Source organism: Vidua macroura, chromosome 1, assembly GCF_024509145.1.
Source record: "Vidua macroura isolate BioBank_ID:100142 chromosome 1, ASM2450914v1, whole genome shotgun sequence".
In the NCBI taxonomy this organism is placed as follows: domain Eukaryota; kingdom Metazoa; phylum Chordata; class Aves; order Passeriformes; family Viduidae; genus Vidua; species Vidua macroura.
Genome location: NC_071571.1, coordinates 1,115,760 through 1,139,713, shown reverse-complemented (window position 1 = coordinate 1,139,713; position 23,954 = coordinate 1,115,760). Strand labels below are relative to the sequence as shown.

The 23,954-nt window shown below is 55.8% G+C and overlaps 2 protein-coding genes across 6 annotated transcripts; one reads left to right on the top strand and one right to left on the bottom strand.

Annotated features, from left to right (window-relative positions):
- Positions 1–1,091: 1,091 nt before the first annotated feature.
- Positions 1,092–6,319, bottom strand: LOC128813070 (zinc finger protein 777-like). The gene is made up of 7 exons (XM_053987828.1): positions 6,212–6,319; positions 5,454–5,580; positions 4,434–4,544; positions 3,514–4,074; positions 3,289–3,414; positions 1,327–2,858; positions 1,092–1,184 (listed from the first exon to the last, which is right to left on the bottom strand). The coding sequence occupies exons 1-7, from the start codon at positions 6,311–6,313 to the stop codon at positions 1,092–1,094; spliced, it is 2,652 nt and encodes an 883-aa protein (XP_053843803.1). The 5' UTR covers positions 6,314–6,319.
- A 1,054-nt stretch (positions 6,320–7,373) lies between these two features.
- Positions 7,374–19,800, top strand: LOC128803907 (zinc finger protein 282-like). 5 transcript variants are annotated; one of them, XM_053971263.1, is made up of 10 exons: positions 7,374–8,255; positions 8,757–8,886; positions 9,121–9,222; positions 9,641–9,736; positions 9,977–10,093; positions 14,179–14,292; positions 15,391–15,483; positions 16,202–16,318; positions 16,481–16,594; positions 18,184–19,800. In XM_053971263.1, the coding sequence occupies exons 1-10, from the start codon at positions 7,938–7,940 to the stop codon at positions 19,122–19,124; spliced, it is 2,142 nt and encodes a 713-aa protein (XP_053827238.1). In that variant the 5' UTR covers positions 7,374–7,937; the 3' UTR covers positions 19,125–19,800. The 5 variants fall into 5 exon arrangements, with proteins under 5 accessions (XP_053827238.1, XP_053827248.1, XP_053827230.1 ...); XM_053971273.1 differs by having other exon boundaries at positions 9,974–10,093; positions 15,394–15,483; XM_053971255.1 differs by having other exon boundaries at positions 9,974–10,093; positions 16,205–16,318.
- Positions 19,801–23,954: the final 4,154 nt, after the last annotated feature.

Here is a 23,954-nt window from a genome sequence, read left to right as displayed (position 1 = left end):
TCCCATCCTATCTACAGCTCCATCCCATCCCAGAATGAGTCAGGCCAGAAGGGCTCGTCTGGTCTCACCTCCCTGCTCAAACAGGGTTATCCCAGAGCACACGGCACAGGATTGTGTCCAGACCATTCTGGAATATCTCCAGTGAGGGAGGCTCCACACCCTCTCTGGACAATCTGTTCCAGGGTTCAGTCACTGCACAGGGTGGAAGTTCTTCCTCCTCTCCAGGTGGAACTTCCTGGGCATCAGTTTCCTGCCTGTTCCTCTTGTCAACACTGTTGCCAGGTGCCACAGCGAAGAGCCAAGCTCTATCAGTCCCATCCCATCCTATCTCCATCCCCATCCCGGTTTCGATCACATCCCCATCCCCATCCCATTCTGTCACATCCCACCCCATCCCAATTCCATCCCATTCCCATCCACCCCCATTCCATCCATCCATATCCCCTCTCACCCCCATCCCACCCTACCCCTATTCCATCCTCATCCCATCCGTCCCCACCCCTGCATGAGAACCACAGCTCCAGCCCTCAAATCCCCAGTGCCCAGCAACCCCCAGTGCCATTCCCAGAGGCCCATCTGGACCCCATCCCCACCTCAGACTGGGACTGCAGCCCCCCAGCAGCAGTGACACCCCCCACCCAGTGTTCCGTTCTCACTCTTCCATCACTCCATGCCACGGATCCCATTCCTGGTGCCGCCCACCCAGCAGGACCCTCCCAGAGGCCCCTCAAGGAATCCACGTGCAGCATCCTGGTTTCTACAGCATTTACTGGCACTCTCCAGAAAAGGGACCCACTCCCAGCATCCCACCCGCCCCACCAGGGCTTTGGAACATGGAGCCCCCCTCACATGGGCTGGGCAGGTGCCCCCCCCCATTCCCCACACCAGGGCAGGGGAGCCAGAAAATGTTGTCCATGCTCCAGCCTCCATCTGGAGAGGGATAGTGGGGAGAAGGTCTGACAGTGGCCTCCAGCAGCAGCATCACATCCCTGGGAGTCACTTGACGGTCCAGTAGCACCATCCCGTTCTTGGGAGGTCACCTCAAGGTTCAACAGCAGCATCTCATTCCTGGGAGGACACCTCGAACTTCATCACGTATCCCATTCCTGAGAGGACACCTTAGAGCCCAGCAGCAGCAGCAGCATCCCATTCTTCACCTCAAGATCACACAGCAGCCTCCTATCCTAGGGAGGTCAACTTAAAGTCCATCAGCAGCACCCTGTATCCCGGGAGGTCACCTCAAAGTCCACCAGCAACATCCTGGGAAGGTCACCTCAAATTTCAGCAGCAGCTTCCCACCCCTGTGCGCACACCCTGAGATCCAACAGCGGCCTCCCGTTCCCGGGAGGACACCTCCAGGTCCGACAGCAGCGCCCCATCCCTGGGGGTCACAGCCTGGCTTCCCACCCCGTCTCCTGCTGCGGGTGCCGCCACGATGGGCACCTGGTTGGCGCAGGTCAACGGCCGCTCCTGCCGCCTGTGGATCCTCTGGTGCGCCTTGAGGTGGGAGAACCTCTTGAAGGTCTTCTGGCAGATGCCACACTGGTGGGGCCGGACACCCATGTGCATCCAGTGCTGCCGGACAAAGTCCGAGACCCAGGTGAAGCTCCGGTTGCAGCAGGGACACAGGATGAGGTGGTGGCCAGAGTGCCGGCGCTGGTGCACCGTCAGGAAGACCTGGTTGGAGAAGGTTTCCCGGCACTCGGTGCACGTGTACATCATTTTTCCAGGTGACAGCGAGCACCTGGCGGGGCCGGGCTCCTGCCACACCGTGCCACACTCCCTGTTTGGGGCTTGTGGCTGGGAGGACGGGCACAGGGTCTGGCTGGGACACTCCTCCGGCTTCGAGGCCTGGCAGGTGCCATTGGCTGCCCAGGTTTGGGGCTGGGATGTTGGGCACTGGGATGCCGGGCATGGCCCCTGGCTGGGACACACCTTCACAAGCGAGGGCTGGCAGGTGCCATTGGGTGCCCAGGTTTGGGGTTGGGATGTTGGGCACGGTGTCCCCTGGCTGGGACATGCCTTTGCATCCAAGGGCTGGCAGGTGCCATTGGGTGCCCAGGTTTGGGGTTGGGATGTTGGGCACGGTGTCCCCTGGCTGGGACATGCCTTTGCATCCAAGGGCTGGCAGGTGCCATTGGGTGCCCAGGTTTGGGGTTGGGATGTTGGGCACGGTGTCCCCTGGCTGGGACATGCCTTTGCATCCAAGGGCTGGCAGGTGCCATTGGGTGCCCAGGCTTGGGGCTGAGATGTTGGGCACGGTGTCCTACTAGGACACTCCTCTGGCTTTGAGGCTTGGCACGTCCCCTTAGCTGCCCAGGTTTGGGGATGGGATGCTGGGCATGGCACCTGGCTGGGACACACCTCCAGCTCCGAGGGCTGGCACGTCCCGTTGACTGCCCAGGCGCGGAGATGCCGCCTGATTTTCTTCTTGGACATGAACTTGCGGTTGCAGTGGACGCAGACATAGGGCACCCAGTTGTTGTGGCCACGCTGGTGGATCAGGAGGTTGATCTTCAGCAGGAAGGTTTTCCTGCAGATGGGGCAGGAGTAAAATTCCCGGGCGGCATTTCGCTGCCAGGCCATGGGCCGGCCCACGCAGGAGTCCTTCTCCGGCTCCCCTGGGCTGGGATCTGCCTGTTCTGTCGTTTCGTGCACATCTGGTGTCACCTCCTTTCCTGGTTCTTCAGGAATGTCGGCCACCGGATCTTGGCCAGTATTCCCTGAATCTTTCACAGTCTCCTCTTCCTGACCCTTGTCCTCTTCCAGACACTTGGAGGGCGTTTTGGGCATTGATGGCTTCTCTGCGGCAACCTCCTCCTGCGGCACCTCCATTGGGATCCCCGCTTCAGCATCTCCTGGGGATTTTTTAGAATCCAAACATCACTTTCCATATGGTTTTAAGGCATGAACAGCAAAGGGCTTTGCTCCCACCCTCCCTCACTTCCCGTCCTGTTCCCAGACAGCACAAATCCCAGCCCAGCTCTCCTCTTCCAGCTCAGTCTCTGGACTGTGTAAAAGCCAGGAACAGCCACAACTTATCCCTGTAGACACCCCAGGAGCAGTTTGAGGTGGAAAACATCACCCAGGGGGACAGGGGATTCTGACAACCACCCTGGGGCTTGTCTGGGCAGGTACGCCGATGCTGTGCTGTATCCCAAACGGTTTCAAGGGCTCGTAACAGGATTTGTTTCCCTTTCCTGGAAGCCCCAAGCCTGGAGAGAGGCCCAATAGACCCCCGCAAGTGGCTGGCCCCACCAAGGAGGGCTAAGGGTTCTGCCCCAGTACCTGCAGCAGGGGGAGAACAGTTCTGACCCACGGCTTCCTGACAGTGCACGGAGAGCGGGCGGGGAGGGGACGGGGTCGGCTGGCTGAGATCCGCCAGGACAGCAGTGCCTTCCAGAGGGACGGGTGCTGTGAGGGCAAGAGCAGTGATGAAGGTGGGTAAGGAACAGCCAGGCAGGGAGCCAGGACCCCTCACAGCAACAGCAGCAGGATTTGCCAGGAACTCACGTGTTCTGCAGTTCTCTGGGACCGCTGGGCTCCTGCTTTCCTCCATCGGGTCCCCACTTTCCTCTGCTGGGTTCCCGCTTTCCTCTGCTGGGTTCCCGCTTTCCTCTGCTGGGTTCCCACTTTCCTCTGCTGGGTTCCCACTTTCCTCTGCTGGGTTCCCACTTTCCTCTGCTGGGTTCCCGTCTTCCTCTGCTGGGTTCCCACCTTCCTTTGCTGGGCTCCTACCTTCCTTTGCTGGGTTCCTGTTTTCCTCTGCCAGGCTCCTGTTTTCCTCTTCCAGGCTCCTGCTTTCCTCTTCCAGGCTCCTGCTTTCCTCTGCCAGGCTCCTGCTTTCCTCTGCCAGGCTCCTGTTTTCCTCTGCCACACCCCAGATTTCCTCTATCAGGTTCCCACTTATCTCCACTAGACTCCAGCTTTCCTCCACCAGGTTCGTGCTTTCCTCTACCAAGTTCCCACTTTTCTCTGCCACATTCCCGCTTTCCTCTGGCTCCCTGCAGCCCCTCTCCATTGTCTCTGTCTCCAGCAGTGCATCCTCGCTGGTGCAGTTCTGTCGGGCTGGCTCTGTGGAGGACAAGGACATTTGAATTCACCAGCAGCCAGTGAAAAATCCCATTCCAGAGGGTGCCAGGATCCCTCACACCCAACCAGCTGCTGGAGCATGGGCTTCCAGGCTATCCACATGTCCCAGCAGGTGTTCCCTCACAGCGGACACCTCCCAATCCCTGGAAGTGTCCCAGGTTGGAAAGGGCTTGGAGCAACCTGCACTAGTGCAAGGTGTCCCTGCCCATGGCAGGGGGTTGGAAAGAGATGAACTTTTAAGATTCCTCTCAACCCAAATGCAAAATTCTGGGATTCTGGGATTCACAGTCCCAGTGAGCAGCCAGAAGCTCGTGGCACAGAAGGAACCCAGTGTCACCCACCTACAGCCAGCTCTGGGGACACCTCTGCTGCCTCTGGCTCGGATTCCAGCGGCGTGCTCAGCTCTTCTCTTTCCAGCTGTAGCAATAGTTCAGGCTTGGACAGGGCACAGTCTGGGCAAGAGCAGGACAGACATCAGGCACACGATGGGACAGGGACTCTGCACCCACAGCTGGGCAACAGAGCCAGTCCCAACCCAGGAAACTTCATCTCCAACCGGGGCCACGACGGGAGTTATGGATACAGAGAGGAAACAGCAGGCAGAGCTGACAGGAGAACATGGAAAGCAACCTCTGACAGTCCCCTGGGAACAACTGCAAGAAAATCCATCCTTGCTCTGCCCCTGCTACAGAATTCCCTGCTCTCCCAGAAATTCACCTTGCAGATAGGAAAACACCCTGAATGACGAGAAGGGAATCACGAAGCTCCTGACTGCGCGTGCGCCCAGAGCGTGAGGGCAGTGCTGAGGGACCACCTCGAATCCTGGGGGCAATTCTGGGCCCCTCATGCCAAGGAAGACATTGAGGGGCTGGAGCGTGTCCAGGGAAGTGAACAGACCAGGGGAACAGAGCACCAGGAGCTGGGGGGGCTCAGCCTGGAGAAAAGGAGGCTCAGGGGACACCTTCTGGCTCTGCACAACTCCTTGACAGGAGGATGGAGCCAGGAGGGAATCAGGACCTGCTCCCAGGGAACAGGACAAGAGGAAACAGCTTCAAGGGGAGGTTCAGGTCGGTTTTTAGGGAAAATTCTCATGGAAAGGGGTGTCCCAGGCAGAGAATTTCAGAGGTGACAACCCAGGGAGATGACAACACCAACAATGTACCTGTTCTCCACGACAAAAAGACATCAAGCACTTACTACCCTGTCCTGCGTGTCCCTGCCACGCTCCAACCGCTGCCGGAGGGGACAGGGAAAAGGGAGGATTATTTGAGAGCTGGAGATTCCAGTGAAAGGCAAAGAGGCAGAGAAATGACCCCAAGAGAGCTCCCTGGGGCTGCCAACCCGGCGCAAACGCAGCCTACACAGGGACACCAGCATCTCGTAGTTGCCTTCCATGACGCTCCGGTACATTTCCCTCTGTCCCTCGTCCAGGCTTGCCCACTCCTGCCGGCTGAACCGCACTGCCACATCCTCGAACAGCACCGGGACCTGCAGCACCAGCTGGGATGAGGGACAGGGCAGCTCCCCCAAACAACTCCCAGACCCTCAGACCTCCCCCAGCACTTCAATAGCTCCAAACCCCCCAAACGGAGTCTTATTCCCAGTCTCCTAAACCAGCCTGCTCCCAGCAGCCCACTGGATTCATCCCCAGTCTCCTGAAACCCACCGCAGCTCCCTCAAACAGCTCCCAGATTCCCAGGAGTCCAATGGATTCATCCCCACAGTTTCCTAAAACCCACTGCTGCCCCCTGAGGAGCCACTCGAGCGGCTCCCGGCCATTCCCACCCCGTCTCCTGAAACCCACCGCAGCCCCCTCAGGAGCCCCCCAAACCGCTCCCAGCCCTCCAGAGCCCCACGGGCGATCCCCAGGCTCCCTCCCAGCCACAAACCCTCCTTCCAACAGCCCCATAAGCTACACCCAGGCTCCCCCTCGACCTCCCAGCAGCCCCTAAGTGCCCCCCCCCCAGTCTCACTCCTAACCTCCAGCCCCACAATGACCCCATAAGTGACTCCCCCATCACTCCCCTATGCGCCCTCGGTCTCACGCTCAGCCCCACAAGCGACCCCCCATCCTCGCCCCCTCCGGGGTCCCCCCCGGTTCGCCCATCGCGGCGCTCACCCCGTGGAGCCGCAGGGCGGCGAGGGGCCGCTCCCGCAGCGCCGCCTCCGCCCGCTCCATCCGCCGCTCCAGCGCCTCGAGGCGCGCCTGGAGCTCCGCCATGGCCCCGCGCCGCTGCGGCCGGGGCGGGCCCGCACGGGACACGCCGCCGGAGGGGCGGCACCGAGCTCCCGGAGGGGTGGCTTGGATGGACGGACGGACGGATGGACGGAGGGATGGGTTGGGAGGGCGGCACCGAGCTCCCGGAGGGGTGGGCTGAACGGATGGATGGGGCGGTGGGATGGGTTGGGAAGTGGCTGAGTGGCAGCTCCCGGAGGGTCGGGGTCGAGGGCGCGGGGTGTGGCTGCAGGACGGGGCTCTCTCTGCTGGGCTCCGTGTTGTTTGCCTGGTTCATCACTGGCCTGGGTGAAGGGGTCGCTGAGGGCTCAAAGCTGGGAGGGAGGAGTGGCTGATCACCCCGAGGGCTGTGTGGCCCTTCAGAGGGACCTCGGCAGCTTGGAGAGATGGGCAGAGAGAAAACTTCTGGAATTCAGCAAGGGCAAGGCCAGGTGCTGCAGCTGGGGAGGAACAACCCCAGGTACCTGCACAGGTTGGGGGTGACCTGCTGGAGCAGCTCCGTGGGGAAGGAACTGCGGGTCCTGGGTGACAGTGAGCTGTCCTTGAGCCAACAGAGTGTGCTGGGGAAAAGAGGCCAATGGGATCCTGGGGTGCATTGGGAAGAGCATTCCCAGCTGGTCGGGGGTGATCCTGCCCCTGTGCCCAGCCCTGGAGGCACCTCTGGGGTGTGCTGTGTCCAGCTCTGGATCCTCAGCACAGCAGGGACAGGAGCTCCTGGAGCTGAGCAAGGGCCTGGAGCATCTCGGTGCCCAGGAAAGGCTGAAGGAGTTGGGGTTGCTCAGCCTGGAGAGGAGCCCCAGTGAGAGGGGCCTCAGCCCTGGGTGTCCCTGAGTGTCCCTGAGTGTCCCTGAGTGTCCCTGAATGTCCCTGTGTCCCTGGGTTTCCCTGTGTCCCTGGGTGTCTCTGTCCATCCCTGGGTGTCCCTGGGTGCAGGGAGGGGCAGAGCAGAGCCAGGCTGTGCTCCAGGGCCCAACGATGGCACCAGAGCCACTGGCAGGGACTGATCCCAGGAATTCCCCCGGCACAGGAGGCAGAACTTCTGCCCTGGGCAGTGCCCAGCCCTGAGCAGAGCCCAGAGAGGCTGTGGGGTCTCCTCCCTGGGGATATTCCAGAACTGTCAGGATGTAATCCTGAGCCCTGTGCTCTGGGATGGCCCAGCTGGAGCCACCACCCCTGTGGTCCCTTCCATTCAGGAATTCTGGGATTCTGTATCCTGCGGGGAAGCGCCGCTGCGGTGGAACCCCGGGGGGATTTTCCTGCCACTCCGATCAGCATCAGCCCCTTCCCGGTGACTGACAGCTGTCAATCACGGCGGGGGCTGCCGGCCGGCGGGGGCCGCTGTGGCGGCGGCGGAAGCGGAGGAGGAAGAGGAAGCGGCGCTTCTTGGCGGCAAGGAAAGGCGGCGGCGAGGCAGGGCAGGAGCGGCGGCGGGCAAGGGCCGGTCCGAGCGGAGAGCTCCAGCTCCGGTGCGGGCGGCACGGCGAGGAGCGGGCCGGCCCCGCGCCGGTGTGCGGCGGCCGGAGCGAGGCTCTGCTGCCCCGGCTGTGTCGCCCTTCGCCAGCCCCGGTGCCGCAGCCCGTCCCTGCGCTCCGTCTCTCCCGGTGCGGGGATGGAGCTGGCGGGCGGCAGCACCATCTCGCTGTGGACGGTGGTGGCGGCCGTGCAGGCGCTGGAGCGCAGCGTGGCCGCACACGCGTCCCGCCTCTTCAGCCTGGAGCACCGCGCCGGCAACAGCGAGAAGAAGCACCTGGACTGCGAGAAAATGGTCGGGGAGTTCGGGAACCAGCTGGAGAGCAAGTGCGCGGCGCTGGGCACCCTCATCCAGGAGTACGGGCGGCTCCAGCGGCGCCTGGAGAACATGGAGAACCTGCTGAAGAACAGGAATCTCTGGATCCTCAGGCTGCCCCCCGGGATGGAGGTCCCCAAGGTAAGGGATGGGTCTTTAAGGGGCCGGTGGGGGGACAAGGACAGCGCAGAGGTTCCTCTGCTCCTCACCTCTCCCGGCAGCCTTCCGCCATGGAAATCATTCCACGGTCTCTGCCAAGATTTCTTCTGCCGCCTGTCATGCCAAGGCACGAAGCAGGAAGTGATTGCTCCTGCGTATTGTTATATTCAGCTGGTTTTCCCCACAAAAGGATGGGCTGTCACGTTTTTACCAACAGCGGGAAGTTCTTCCCCACTCTGAGGTCCCCATTGGGATCAAGCTCCAGGGGGAAGTAAGAATATTGTGGAATACACAGTTCATCTCCCAAAGTTTAGCAAAGATCCAAACTGTTACTCTCAGTGTCCAGAGGATGCCCCAAGACAGGAATTTTCTTTGCCCCAAGACAGGAATTTTCTTTCCCTGACACCTGCTAGCAGGGATAAGTAGGGAGTAGGATTCTCTGTGTTCCAGGAGCGGTGCTGAGTGTCACTTTTGGGATTGCAGGCCCCGGCTGTGGCGTTGGAAAACGATGCCACCGGCTTTTCCACTCAGGAGTGGGAGAACCTGGAGGAGTGGCAGAGGGAGCTGTATGGAAAGGTGCTGACAGGGAAGAGAGACGCCCTGGTCCAGCTGGGTGAGTGCTGCTCTTGGGTCAGTTATCAACACTTTCTGGTTAGGGAATCCTTCCCAGTCGTGGGAAGCAGATTTGTGGGAACACAGTGAGACCGCTGCCTGTGTTTGAGGACTCTCCGTGCTGCCCAGCCATGTTGTTGTAGCTGCTGGAGCTGGTTTGGGGAGCGCAGCTGGGTGTGTTCCTCCCTGTGCATGCAGCACAGAAACATTCATTCCTTTCTCTGTTCCTTGTCAGACGATGTCATCTCCGAACCTGCCCTCCTGTCCCGGCTCCAGGGAGGAGAAGCGCCCTGCAGTGAGGAGGAGGCAGCTCCTGGAGAGATCCCAGCAGAACCAGGTGCAGGCCAGGGATGAATTAAAGCTTTAATCCTGAGGGTGAGCGTCGTGTGGTGCTGTCACCAGACAGAGGCTGGCACAAGGTGATGGTCCTGGTTTGCACAGAGGGAACTTCTTGGATCTCAAAAGGAGCAGCTTCAGGGGGAGTAACAGAGAGTGGTCAAAAAATGTAAACAGGTTTGATTTTTAGGATTACAATTGAAGAAGACATTTTTGGCTGTGAGGATGGTGAGGCCCTGGCACAGATTGCCCTGTGGTTGCCCCTGGATCCCTGGAAGTGTCCAGGGCCAGGTTGGACAAGGCTTGGAGCAGTCTGGGATAGGGGAAGGTGTCCGTGTCCATGGCAGGGGGCGGAACAAGATTAACCCAAGCCCTCCTGGGATTCTGTGATCTGATTCCATGATTTCTGACATTGGCAGAGGCTCTGCTGTTTGAACTCAATGTGAGCAGCTGGGACAGCAGAGAAGCGCAGGAAAACCAGGAGGGAAGAGCAGGGCTGGCTGCACCTGGCCATGGTGAGTGTTGTGGAAGGGCCTGGGCTCGAGGGTGTGGAGAACCCTCTGGAACTGGGGGGAACAGGGGGAACCACTTCCCTGCAGGGCAGAGCAGAGCTCCCAGGAGCAGGAATGGACGGTGCTGGAGAGGCTGTGTGTGGCAACAGCATGGGTGGGTGGGCACAAACTTCTGGGGTAGCAAGGGAGCAGTCCAGTGGGGCTGTGATAACCAGCAAAGGAGTTTCCTCTTTTCCTCAGCAGACTGCAGCATTCCAGAGCCAAGCTTTGCTGTCACCGTGAAGCAGGAAGAGGAGGAAGAGCCGTATGCAAAGGAGCAGGGAGCCATGGAGGGCGTGGAGTTCTCTGAGCTTGGTGTGGGTGAGTTCCGAGCGATCCCACAGCATCCCGCACTGCTGGGGATGCGGGAATCCCTGACATTCCTGCTGTGGGACAGCGTGCTGAGATGTGGGGGCTGAGGGGAGGCAGTGGGGAGAGACCAGGAGCCATGCTGAGGTGAGGAGTGGGCAGGAAGCCTGGGGAGAGTTTTGTTTTTGGGAAGGTGAAAGTGCTGGGAGGATGAGGCACTGCAGGTGAGGATTCTGGCATACCTGGAATGAATCCCTCAGAATACGAGGAATCATTAAGTTGAGAACAATTCAGGAGAGGGAACTTGTTTCTGTCTATTTGAAAAATGCTGGTTAAATATGCAGCAGTAAATTCTCGATTTTTAATAAAAATAACATTCAGGCCGTGAAGTTCTAAATGCTTTCTTTCAATCTTTTTTATTTTTCAAATAATTTTACCTGCTGTAAATGGTAGTTTGTAGTATTGTACCTTATGGATGGAGAGACAGAAGTTGACCTCAAATCAAAAAAAGCCCATAATGTTCAATTGTTTTTAATTGTTTTTTTCAATACTGGGTGGAACCTGAGCAGGAGAATGGTTCTCCATGTGTGTATCCAAGATCCAAACAGGCCTGAAGTGTAAAAATGTCTAAAAATAGGGTGTAAATAAGCTCACAATACAATTCTCACCCAGATCACGTCAATCCTGCAGCCAGCAAAATATTTTCAGTGTTGTGGTCATGATGGGATGAGTCCAGGAAGAGAAAAAATGTTTAGTTTGTGGTTTCTTTTGAGGGTTTTTTATTTCTTGGTGCGTTTCACTTGTGTTTTGACAGCAGCTGTTTGTTCTGGAACACAAGTTCAGAGGGGTTTTTGCCCTCCAGAGTCCCCGTGAGTGCTGTCACAGGAGTGGTAGAATATTGCAATTTACAGAGAAATTTAGACCCAAATATGGAGGGTGGAGAGAACTTGAAAATAAACAGAATTAACAAATCAAATCACCTAAATAATAATGACCTCATTATTGTTTAGGTCACACGGAAATCAGTTTCCCATGGAAAAGTTTATGCTTTCTGGTTCAGCATAAAATTTGAGGTTTCAGTCAAAATGCTCAGTTGTGAAGAGTATTTTTAGCTTGCTCTTATCCAAGAATCCATGGGTTCTGTGGACTGTCAGATGATTTGAACGGAGTTTTTCCCTCACGAGGAAATGCATGAAATCAACAGTTCATCTTGCTTCAAAATGTCATGGAGACATCAAACCTCTTGACTCGATGGTGTCATGACAATGGAACTGTTGGGGTTCCTGCAGCATTTCATCTCCTGTGGATTTAATCATTGGAGACAGAAACCAACTTCCAGTCACAATCTGCTTGGTCAGATCTCACTCAGGAACAAATGAGTTTAGAACTCTCCTTAAAATTTTGGTAGATTTGCTGCTTTAGTACAGAAAGAGGGAAAAATACACTCTGTGTTTTGGCCCAGTTAGAACTTGGATTAAAACATTTTATAGCTTCATTTTTTAAAATATCCTTAGTGCCCTAAATTGCAGGATAATACTGAGGCAGAGGCTTCCTGCTGGCAGAGAGCTGTCTTAGGTGGGACAGGAATTCCTTATTGGGAAGGAATTCCTGGCTGAGGGTGGGTAGGCCCTGGCACAGGGTGCCCAGAGAAGCTGTGGCTGCCCCTGGATCCCTGGAAGTGTTCAAGGAAAAGTTGGACAGGGTTTGGAGCAGCCTGGCATAGTGGGAGGTGTCCCTGCCCAGGGCAGGGAGTGGTGCTGGATGAGCTTCAAGGTCCCACCCAAACCATTCCAGAATTCCATAAGAACAGGATGTATTCCGGGATAATGAGGGGAAACTGTGGCCTCGTGAAGCAGTGGAGGGACATTTGCGATTCCCTTGTGACCAGAATATCCTGAGTTCTGTTTGGGATCATCTCAGCAGCACTGCTGGGTTATTCTACAACCAACCTGAGGGTTTTTTTGGGCTGTTTCTGTATTTTACATGTTCTGTGTTTCATAACTTTTTGAAGATGCCTTTGATATCAGAGGTGACGCAGTATATTACAGTCAGTCACAGTTTCTCTGTTCCAGCCCAGCTCTTCTGAATTTCAGAGACAAATACATGTATTTGTAGCAAATCTCCAAGCTATTTTGGGATTTGTGTTGTTTGAATTGCAAAATAGAATCCTGAATTCAAAACAAAATGTGAAGTGACACAGAAAGGCACTGCTTCCTCAGGACTGAGAGGAAGAATTGAGATTGTCCCTGAGCACAGGCAGAGTGATGCTTGCAGGAATCACAGAATTGTGGAATTGTTGAAGTTGGGAAAGGCTTCTGACTATCAAGTCCAACCATTTCCCAGCACTGCCAAGGCACCATTAACCCATGTCCCCAGCTGCCACATCCACACGTCTTTTCAATCCCTTCAGGGATGGGGATTCCACCACTGGCCTGGGCAGCTGTGCCAGGGCTGGACAGCCCTTTCCAGGAAGGAATTTTCCCAGTATCCCACCTAAATGGATAGGAACCACAAACTCTCATGGCTCTGAGAGGATCCTTGATCCCTCACAGCTCTGAGGGGACTCCAGTCCCTCACAGTTCTGAGAGGATCCTGATCCTTCAGTGCTGTGAGGGGACCCTGTTCCCTCACGGCTCTGAGAGGATCCCCAAGCCTGTCACAGCTTGGATGGGACCCTGATCCCTCACAGCTCTAAGTGGGCCCCTGAACCCTCCTGGCTCTGAAAGAATCCCTGATCCCTCATGGCTCTGAAGGAATCCCTGATCCCTCATGGCTCTGAGGACCTTGTTCCGTCATGGCTCTGGGTGGAACCCCGATCCCTCACTGCTCTGAGGGAATTGTCCCTCATGGATCAGAGAGGATCCTGTTTCCTTCATGGCTCTGGGTGAACCCTGACCCCTCATGGCTCTGAGGACCCTCATGGCTCCAGGTGGACCCCAATCCCTCGCAGCTCTGAGGACCCTGTTGCCTCATGGCTCCAGGTGGACCCCAGTTCCTCACAGCTCTAAGGATCCTGTTGCCTCATGGCTCTGGGCTGAACCCAAATCTACGATTGTTCTGAGGGGGGGATCCTGTTCTCTCATGGCTCTGGGTGAACCCTGACCCCTCATGGCTCTGAAAGGATCCCTGATCCCTCATGGCTCTGAGGACCTTGTTCTGTCATGGCTCTGGGTGGAACCCCAATCTCTCACAGCTCTGAGGATCCTGTTGCCTCATGGCTCTGGGCTGAACCCAAATCTACCATTGTTCTGACGGGGGGATCCTGTTTTCTCATGGCTCTGAAAGGATCCCTGATCCCTCATGGCTCTGAGGACCTTGTTCCATCATGGCTCTGGGTGGAACCCCGATCCCTCACAGCTCTGAGGGGGATCCTATTCCCTCATGGCTCCAGGTGGACCCCAATCCCTCACAGCTCTGAGGATCCTGTTCCGTCACGGCTCTGGGTGGACCCCAATCCCTCATGGCTCTGAGGGGGGATCCTCTTCCCTCATGGCTCTGGGTGGAACCCCCAATCCCTCATGGCTCTGGGTGGACCCCGATCCTTCACAGCTCTGAGGGGGATCCTGTTCCCTCACGGCTCTGGGTGGAACTCCCAATCCCTCATGGCTCTGAGGGGGATCCTGTTCCCTCATGGCTCTGTGTGGACCCTGATCCCTCACAGCTCTTAGGGGGATCCTCTCCCCTCATGGCTCTGGGCCAACCCCGATCCCTCACAGCTCTGAGGGGGATCCTATTCCCTCATGGCTCTGGGTGGAACTCCCAATCCCTCATGGCTCTGGGTGGACTCTGATCCCTCACAGCTCTGAGGGGGATCCTGTTCCCTCATGGCTCTGGGTGGAACTCCCAATCCCTCATGGCTCTGGGTGGAACTCCCAATCCCTCATGGCTCTGAGGGGGGATCCTGTTCCCTCATGGCTCTGGGTGGAACTCCCAATCCCTCATGGCTCTGAGGGGTACCCTGTTCCCTCACGGCGTGCTGTGGACAAGGTGCAGGAGCGCGTGTGGCCAGGATGCAGTACGGGTGGCCGGGGTCACGGTGGGTGGCAAAGAAGCCCCATGGTGCCCCCCGGCCGCCCCTCACCTGCCATTCCCCGCAGGGCCGGACGCCGCTGGACACAAGGCCCAGGCCCCGGTGGAGGGCGGGAACCGGCCGGGGCCCCGGAGCTGCCAGGACCGGGATGTGAGAGGGAATCCTGCAGAGACCGGCTCCGGTGAGTGGTCTCAGGGCCAGTGGTGGGAGAGGGAAGTGGGACACAGAGCACCTGCCAGGATTTGGGGACATCTGGGCTGTGGGTGGTGTTTTGGCCTGGAGAAAAGGGGGCTCAGGGGGGACCTTGTGGCTCTGCACAGCTCCTGACAGGAGGGGACAGCTGAGGGGGTCAGGCTCTGCTCCAGGGAACAGGGACAGGAGGAGAGGGAACGGCCTCAGACTGGGCCAGGGGAGGTTTCATTGGATATCGGGAAAATTCTTTCCCCAAAATGTCTGTCCAGCCCTAGCACAGCTGCTCAGGGCAGTGGTGGAGTCCCCACTGCTGGAGGGATTTAAAATCCCTGTGGATGGGGCACTTGGGGACATGGTCACTGGTGGCCTTGGCAGGGCTGGGGGAATGGTTGGACTCAGTGGCCTTAAAGGGTTTTCCCAACCTCAACAATTCCACAATTCTGTGACCAGCATCTCTCCAAGGCCCTTGCTGTGCTGAGTTTGGTCTTCCAACTGCTTCTGTCAGGCATTCTATCCCCACCAGCCTTTCCAGGATGTTCCATCACACCTTTCTTTTCCCTCTCCTCGAAAATCCACCAGTCCCCTCTGCCAGGTCTGCACTGTAAAGGTGCAGAGCACTGGCCCATCTGCTTTTCTTTATTTACTCTACAGACTTTACTTTTCTCTGTAAATTTTATTACTTGAGTGTATTTCTCTAAGAACTCTGTTCACATGAATGTTTCTCTGATGGGTGAGAAGTGGTATGTGACTGAGAGGGATTGAAAAGAAACAACAGAACTCTGGCAGCACCAAGAGAGAAACAGAACTCAAGGACAAGAATTCAAGTGGCTCTGGCCTCTCCTGGGGCCATGGAGAACGTGTTTTCACTTGCATGAAAAATTTGTGCATTTCTCAGGCTCAAACGTCTGCTGAGGGTTTTGTAACCAACATTTCAGGTCTGTTCAAGAGGCCTTGGTCAGCAGGAACTGGACCTGGAGCGAGGTTTTCTCTGGAATGTGAGCTAGAACAGAGCAGATCTGCCTGGGCTGGGCTGACAATTGGAATTAATTTTGTGTGGTGTTAAAATAACACTGGTTCCTGTTAACAGAAGACAGCATAATCCAGATTAAGCAAGAGGAAGAGTTGTGTGCTGCAGATCGGGAGGAGGAGGCTGCAGAAGCTCCTGGAGAGCCCTGCCCAGGTGACTAACTGCATACCTCAGAGGGAAAATGAATCAGAGGGATTCAATTCCAGGTTGTGTGCTTAAATTCTCCACCTCTGCTCATGTATTTCAAATCTTTAAGAAGTTCTGAGCAGACTTGCCAGCAGATCCGACAGGCAAGGCCTGGTGTTGCCCCTTTCCCTTCTCACGGACATTTTGGAGTTTGTAGCTGCACAGGTGGTTCTTATCCAAGAACCACCTCCCTAAATCCCTTCAGGTTGCCTTTTCCCTCCTCCCTTCCCTTCTGGGGTTTTCCTGGGTAAGAAGCACACAGACTCCTCTGAAAGGCTGCAGAGCCCAGGGCCCTGTTCTTTGCCGGCTCACTTGGAACCTCTTTGTTTTAAAAATGAGCTGCTCTGCTTTGCAGATTTTCCTCGCTCTTTACAAAGGTAGTGGTGCTGCCTGTTGGCTCCACTAGAACTGCACTTGGCTTCCTGTGTTTGTATCCAGCTGGGACTTTTAGACCTTTACAAAGGTTTCCTTAAGAAACTGGGCTTAGGGGAGCTTGGCTTGGGGTAACAACCTCCAAACAAAGCCCAGAGCAGAGCAGGTTTTCAGCCTTGTGAAATCCTGAGTTTAGGGGAGCTTGGCTTGGGGTAACAACCTCCAAACAAAGCCCAGAGCAGAGCAGGTTTTCAGCCTTGTGAAATCCTGAGTTTAGGCAGATGATACACTTCTCCTGGACTTCCTCCCTTAGCAGAGCAAGGATTTTACAAGCCTGAGGCATCCGGTCAGACCGGGAAAGGCAGCGAGGTGGATGCCAGGGAGCTGCCAGGCACAGAGGGTGAGGACCTCCAGAGAGATCCTGCCACAGGTGAGGATCTGCCAAAAACTCCCCTGCGGGAGTTACCCCTTAATGGCTCTTCCTGTTGTGCCTTCCCTGCTGCTTTGTTACCGTTGTGCATTCCCAAATTATCCAGGCTTTGTGGCTTCCCCCTGGTGTTTCTCAGTTGTGTAAATTCTCCCCAACGAACAGGATTTCAGACTTATGCAAGGGATGTTTCATCGTGGATTAAACAAGAGGAGGAGCCACCCTGCTCTGCACCACAGGACTTGGAGAAAGAGGAAATCTCTGCAGATCCAAGTACAGGTCAGTAATGGATTTCAGCTGGGATTTTGGGGACAGTAAATCCAGTTTAGAGTATTTTTTTAATACTGTATGAAATGTCACAACCTTACGTTGTTAACCATGAGAGAACTGGGACAAACCTCAGTCTGCTGCTTAATATTTGGTCACAAAAATTTTGGGTTCTGTCAGCTGAAGAGTCTCTTTCCCTCTTGAGCCAGCCAAAAGCTGTCAGAGGCACTGGCTTGGGCTTGTGTTGAGGCAAGCCCAGAGCTGTATGTATTGACTTTGTGCTGCTTTTATTTCAATAAAAACCTGGCTGGGCCCACAAAGTGCTGGGCAAGGGAGTGACATCAGCTGGTGGCCAGTCACCAGTGGTGTCCCCAAGGTTGGGGACATACTGGGGCCATTGTGTTTGATGTCTCTATCAGCGATGTGGATGAGGGGATGGAGGGCACCCTCAGTCCTTTTTATGGCCAGGATTCCCTGCCCTGAAGACAAATTTCTCATTTCCCATGCTGTCAGTTCTTTCAGACCTTTCTGGAAATGGTTTGGAGGCTTTGGGGATTTTTGGTGGTCTTGATCCCCTCCCTGTAATCCATTCCCACTTCTTGACCTCATTCCTGCCTTTGCTCTGTGTTGTGCATGTCTGTCCCAGAAATTGCTGCCTTATCTCCATATGGCACCCCTTCTCCAACCAAATCGTGTTCTTTCTCATGGCTCCATGGCCATCCAGTTATCAGTGTTTGGGACACACATTCCTTTGTTTTCTGGGAATTGGGAGCTCAGTGGGTCTCACTTTGGACCACAGTTTATAGGGTCTCAAGAGAGTGGGCTTTAATCAGTGATTTTCCATCCTGGCTGCAATTCAAGTCAGTGACTTTCTTTGAAAGCTCCATAACAAAAATGTTACTCCACTTGGGTTGTTATTCAGGCAAGAAAAATCGGTTCTGAGGCTGTTCATTAAAAAACAAGTGCTCGTTAGACAGCAGGAATTCCTGGGAGCAGAGGGTGCTTCTGATAAGCTCAGGAGGGGAGGTTTAGCTTGGATATCAGGAAAGAGTTCTTCCCCAGGGGTCGGTTGGGCACCAGACAGTTTCCCCAGGGAATGGGCACGACCCCAAGGCTGCCAGAGCTCAGGGAGCATTTAGACAATACTCTCAGGCACAGGGTGGGATTGTTGGGATGTCCTTGCAGGGCCAGGGGTTGGACTCCATCCTTGTGGGTGTCTCCCAGCTCAGGAGATCCCATAGTTCTGTGATTTGCTGGGCTAGCTCGGGGCCCTGCTTGGACTCTGCTCCTGGAGATGCTCAGGAGAGTGTCTGGAGAGCAGCTGGGAGCACTGAGGTGGGACAGTGTCTGCTCTGTTATCTGAGTGAGAGGCTGAATCTGAGACTGCAGCAGGTTTTTTTTTTTGTTTGTTTGTTTGTTTGTTTGTTTTTGTAGATTTAAAAAAATACTATTGAAAAAAGTCCTTCTATTTTCCTGGAAATTTTGTTTCAGTGGATGCTGGTACTTTGTTCCTCCCTCAGTATTAAAGATTTGGCTTTGGGCTGGGAGGGACAATCCTAAGGGGACTCATGAATTAAAAATCTCTGAATTCTCTGCTTCAGATGAAAATGTGAAGAGGGACCATCCAGCAGATTGCATGGAGAGCAAGACCTGTGACTTAGAGGTACCAGGAAGGCCGGGAGAGTCGTTTCCCAAAGATCCCAGCCATGGAGTGACATGGGACAGTCAGTGGAATTCAGAAATGATGGAAACAGCCACCATGGGGAGTGGGAACAGCCTTGGGGGTGACGCTCAGTACGATTTCTTTAGCGCTCAGGAAAGGAGCCTGGAAAAGAGGCCCTGTGTGTACAAGTGTGAGAGGAACTGCCCACAGCAGGACCAGCCTCAGGCACTGCAGGGAGAAGGGGAGATGTTTCCAGGCCCCACCTATGAGAGGCTGTTCCCTCTGCTGCAGCCACACCCAGGAGAGGTGGGAATGGGCCCGGGAGAGACGGGAATGGGTCCTGGAGCTGCTCCCACCTCCTGTGAGGGGCCAGGGCCCCACTCTGAGTATGGAGAGACTCCCCTAGGCACAGGCAGGCCCCGTGACCAGGACAGCCTGGGCACAGAGGAAGCTGCTGAAAACGAGGAGAGCTTCCCCACGGACACATCGGGATCCAGCCCCTGCTGGGAGCCGCCCCTGGCCCGGGGCAGCCCTGCCCAGCAGCAGAGCCAGGGCCGGGGCAAATCCTACATTTGCAGCGACTGTGGGAAAAACTTTGTTTGCCATTCGTGGCTCGTTAGGCACCAGACGAGTCACACAGGAGAGAGGCCCTACAAGTGCTCCAAGTGTGACAAAACCTACAGGAGGAAGGATTACCTCCTGAACCACCAGCGCCGGCACACGGGAGAGAGGCTATTCCAGTGTCCTCTCTGCAGCAAAAGATTTGTGCTCAAGAGGAGCCTGCTGAAGCATCAGGAAGGTCACATGCAGGACACCCACGTGCCGCTGGTCAGCTGGCCCTGCAGGAACATCAGGGGCTCCGTGATGCATTCCATATAGGACATCCCCCACACCCCCTTGGTGGCTGTTCGCTGGGCCAGGGCAGCACCCCCAGCTCTGTGCCAGACCCTGATGGCAGGAGGAAGCTGTGGTGCAGCCATCCCGAGCCTCTCCCAGGAAAAAAGAGGTGGCTGGGGGTTATTTTCCACGTTAGACAACATTCACCAGTGCCTGTGGATTTGAGGAGGTGGAGTTTGGAGGTACTGCTGGCTGTGAGCCCCTGTGGGAGAGAAACCACGTGTACACGGAACAATTTGTGATGTGTGTTACAAAGAAGGGTTGTCTGAATAGAGAGAAATTATCCAAATTGTTATTCCAGGAGTCCGGAGTCCTTAGAATGGGCTGGGAACAAGCGAGTTAAAGGTATTAATTGTCCACTAAAGGAGTGTAAGGGTGTCAGGAAACACACACCTGGGTGAAGTGCTTTGGGAAAGGAAGTGTTGCCCCTGTGGCTGTAGGAGGAAGCCTCTTTCTTCTGTGGCAAACAGAAAGAAGGCTGCAGAGCCTGGGAGGCAGCCTGTTCCCACTGTTAAATCCTGGGGCTCCTCACTTCTGAACCCCAAGGGAGAATTCCTGAAGGGTGAGATCCTTCCTGGGAGCTATAAAATGGCCAAGGAGCCCGGAATATGGTTTTAATTCTGCATAGCCTTAAAGTTGTGTTGCATTTCTTTTCCCACATTGTTCATGGTCTTCTGTGTTTGTTCAGTTCTCCAAATCCTGTGAAAGCAGAACGTGGAGATGCTCCAGAAACCTGGGAAACACAGAGTTAATGAGCTGCTGTGTCCCAAACACTGATAACAGGATCTGCTGGAGAGGAGGCCGCGTGGAGGTAGGGCAGCTCTGCTCCTCCAGCCTCCTCCCTGGCCTCCTCCCAGCCTCCTCTTTCCCAAGAGGAAAGAAGCTCCCAAGGTTTGTAGATGCCCATGGTCAAAAAGGAATGGCAGGTGTCAGAAGGGTCCAAAAAAGCTCACAGAGTTTTTAGTAGCAAATTCCACTCTCAGCATGGGAATTGGTATTTTTGCCCTTATCTTCTGGTAGGAAGAGAAATAAAAAAGGTTCAAGAAAAGAGGGAAGAGAGAGGGAGATCAGAGAGACAAAGGGAAGGACATCACCAGTCCTAGCTCTGGCTTCTATCCAGCTGTGTCCAGGATCCCAGAGGTGCCCTGGATCACCCTTTTACAGCCAAGTTTCCCATACCCTGGGGCTACTTTTTTTCACTTTTGATGCAAACAAGTCAGCAGGCACAGTCCATCCCTCTGGATCCTCTTAGAAATGGGTCAGGGGGTCTCTGGTGGTTTTGATCCCCCCTGATTGATCAGCCTTTGTTGGACACTCCATGCCCTGTGCTTATCTCCAGGAGCCAGAACAAGGTTGTTTGTCCCAAAAAAGAGCTGTCCCTGCTCCGTGTGCCCCCCTTTTCCAGCCACATCCCGTTGTTCCCCATTCTGTGTGTCACACAACAGCCCTTGGCTGGCTCCACAGCTGAGACACACCCCTTTATCTCCTGGCCTTCTACAGAATCCAAAGTGATAAACCTGGGCCTGAAAAATGACCAGCCTGGGACTCTACTTGCTTCAGCAGAACACAGGGAAAGAGAATTATTTGAGAATTTAGATAGGAAAAAGCATGGTAGAGAGAAATAAGACCCCAGAGAGGAAATGAAAGGGAGGAAAAGAGCTGAATTATTGCTGTCAGTGCAAACTGAGCAACTGCAGAAAGAGTTAAGGAAGAAAAGGAGGAAGACAAGCCCACAACTGGAAAAATCAGAGGGGCTGAAAATGTCAGAGGGTCCCCCTCCGCAGCCACACCTTATTCCAGTTTGTCCCTTGTTACCCAGGTTTGGGACACAGCGGCACTTTAACTCCTTGGTGCCCGGGATGCTACACCCCGGGGCACTGCCTGCACGGTGTTGGGACTCACAGCTCTCACTGGGGCCAACTCAGCTGCAGCTGCAGAAATTCCCATTCCTGCCACGGCAGGAATTTGCCATTGTGCTGCTTTAATTTTAAACCAAGGAGTGCAGGTGCTGCGTGGAGTCAGTGGCTGTAGCCTCTGGAATTCTTTTGGGGTTAAGGTTGGCAGATTCCTGCTTCTCACCCAGGAGCCATAAATTAACCTGAGCAGTTTAGCACAGGGGGATTTGCTCCAGGGATTTTAACTCTTTACCCTCCGGGTCCTACACCAGCATGCTGCTATGTTAGTACTAGATAGTGTGCTCCCGTGTCTATTAAAAATTTTTATTAATTGTTGACGAGAACCAGCTGGAATGTGAATGTCCAGACCATTATTCTGGCTGCATATATAAGATTCCACTTGCTGGATGTGTGGCTGTTAATGAAATTTCCCTGTCTGCCCATCCAGGAGCCACTGTGGAGTCACAGATGAGCGTTACCCGAGCTGAGATGGGCTCCTGTGAGCCGATGGGTCCCTGTTTGATCCCACACCACACACCACACTCACACGGGTTTCTTCACAGACTCCATCCCAGATTTCCCATTGCAGAGCCTCGGCCAGCTGGATCCTTGCAATAATTTAATCTTGATTAAATTACGGTAGGGTAACAGCTCAAAGTGGTGCTTCCATGCAGGGACCCCAAACAAAGGAATCCCACCCCCTCTCCGGGCTTTTCTCACCTCACACCCTAAACAGAAAATGTGGGATGATCGCTCCTGCTTTGTCCCTCACTGTGCCCTTTGTTATGGAAAGCTCGGGCAGTTCCCGGCCTCTGGCTCCGGATTGTTTCCCTCCTCAGCGCTCGGGATGCTCTTGCAAATGAACCTGGGTCAGCTCGAACGGGATCGCTTTGCCTGAGGCATTTCCCGCAGCACCCCCGAGCGGGGGTGTTGGAGCACGTAAGGAATTACCTTTGCCCTGTTCTCGGGATCACCCCGGGTTTCCATCCCGTCCTTCAGGGGACACAGGCGTTTCTCTGATCTGTGCACTTGTAGCAGCTAAGGCTCCAAGGAGTTAAGGCTGCGCCCCAAACACTGATAAAGAGCGGCATAGAACAGGATGTGGTTGGAAAAGAGGGGCACGGCAGATCGGCCAGTGCCGTTCCAACTCCTGGGGACGCGGAGACGCCACAAACACGGGACAAGGCCAGCGGGGAAGCGAGCAGGGAGACGTCCAGAGGAACATCGAGAAGCCCTCAAAGCCCCCCGACCCAATTCCAGGAAGGTCCAGCAGCAGCATTGCGCTCACTCCCTCATTTGCATGGGAAGTGGGAAACCTGATACCGGGGCGGGGAAAATTTACCCATAAAGAAGGTGCCTCCAGAGCATCCTCGGGACCCTGCACACCCCGGATCGGCGCTGGAGCCAGGACTGGTGATGTTCCCTGACCTCTCCCCTCCTTCCTTTTTAATTTACTAATAGAAGGTAAGGTGCTAACTCATCGCAATTTCCACGCCAAGTGTATAATTTACGAATCAAACGTTGTAGCTCTTTCGGGACCCTCTTGTCGTTTGTTTGTCGTTCCCTTTGGACCCTGCGCATCTCCACGCCTGAGGAATTTCCCTCCCTTGGAGTGGGACACGGCACTGCTCGTTAAACATCCTCCTTCCGAGACCTTTTGCTCGTGTTCAGGGTTTCTCACGGGATTATGTCGTGGCCTTGTAAGGACACGATTTATTCATTTTACTAATAAGAGTCTAGATTTGTCACCTGTCACTTTGTCGGTGGCGCCGTGGGGAAAAAAATAGAGAAACAGAGTCAGGGAAGAGCCTGTTTGGGGTCAGAGCTCCTTGTCCTTAAAGAAAACTTCCTTAAAGGACCTTTTTTGCGTGCGTGTTTCTGCTTGAGTTTTGTCCCGATGTTTGATTCGTTGGCTGGAAATTTCAGGGGTTTTAATTAAAATTGTCAAGTGCCACGGGTCATTCTGCAGCGGGAGGGGAAGGGAGGAGCGAGGCTGAAGCCAGAGGAGGAACTCAGCGGCTGCCACCCCCCACATCCCAGGTTTCGAGGCATCTTTGCATTGGGAGGAAACGGGCGGGGAGGCGGGGGCCGGTCCCGGGGTCCGCCTGCGCTCCAGGCTGGGGAGGGTCCCTCCGGTCCCGACCCGCAGCCGGCGCTCGGTGAGAAATCCCGGGGCTCCGGTCCGGACCCGCGGCCGGTGCTCGGTAAGGGCGTCCCGGGGCTCCGGTCCTGACCCGCGGCCAGTGCTCGGTGAGAAATCCCGGGGCTCCGGTCCGGACCCGCGGCCGGTGCTCGGTGAGGGAGTCCCGGGGCTCTGGTCCGGACCCGCGGCCGGTGCTCGGTGAGGGAGTCCCGGGGCTCCGGTCCGGACCCGCGGCCGGTGCTCGGTGAGGGAGTCCCGGGGCTCCGGTCCGTCCCCGCGGCCGGTGCTCGGTGAGGGAGTGCCGGGGCTCCGGACCCGCGGCCGGTGCTCGGTGAGAAATCCCGGGGCTCTGGTCCCGACCCGCGGCCGGTGCTCGGTGAGGGAGTCCCGGGGCTCCGGTCCCGACCCGCGGCCGGTGCTCGGTGAGGGAGTCCCGGGGCTCCGGTCCCGACCCGCGGCCGGTGCTCGGTGGACGCTCCCGCGATTTCAGCCCCGCTGCCGTTGCCATGACAACGATGGACGCCTCTCGCAATCTCCTCCTCCCTTCCCCGTTTTGTCCAATCAGCGTCCGGCTTTCCCCGCGCGCTGACCAATGGGGATGAGCGTCCCTCCCTCCCTCTCCTCGTGGAGGCCACGGCGCGCCGGAGGCTGGGCGGACCCGGCGGACCAATGGCGTGGGGGAAATGGTCAGGAGTGAGTTCTGATTGGCTGCTGCTGCCCGGCGCCGCCTGTGATTGGCTGCTGCGGCTCGGCGCGGCTGAGGGGGAGGAAGAT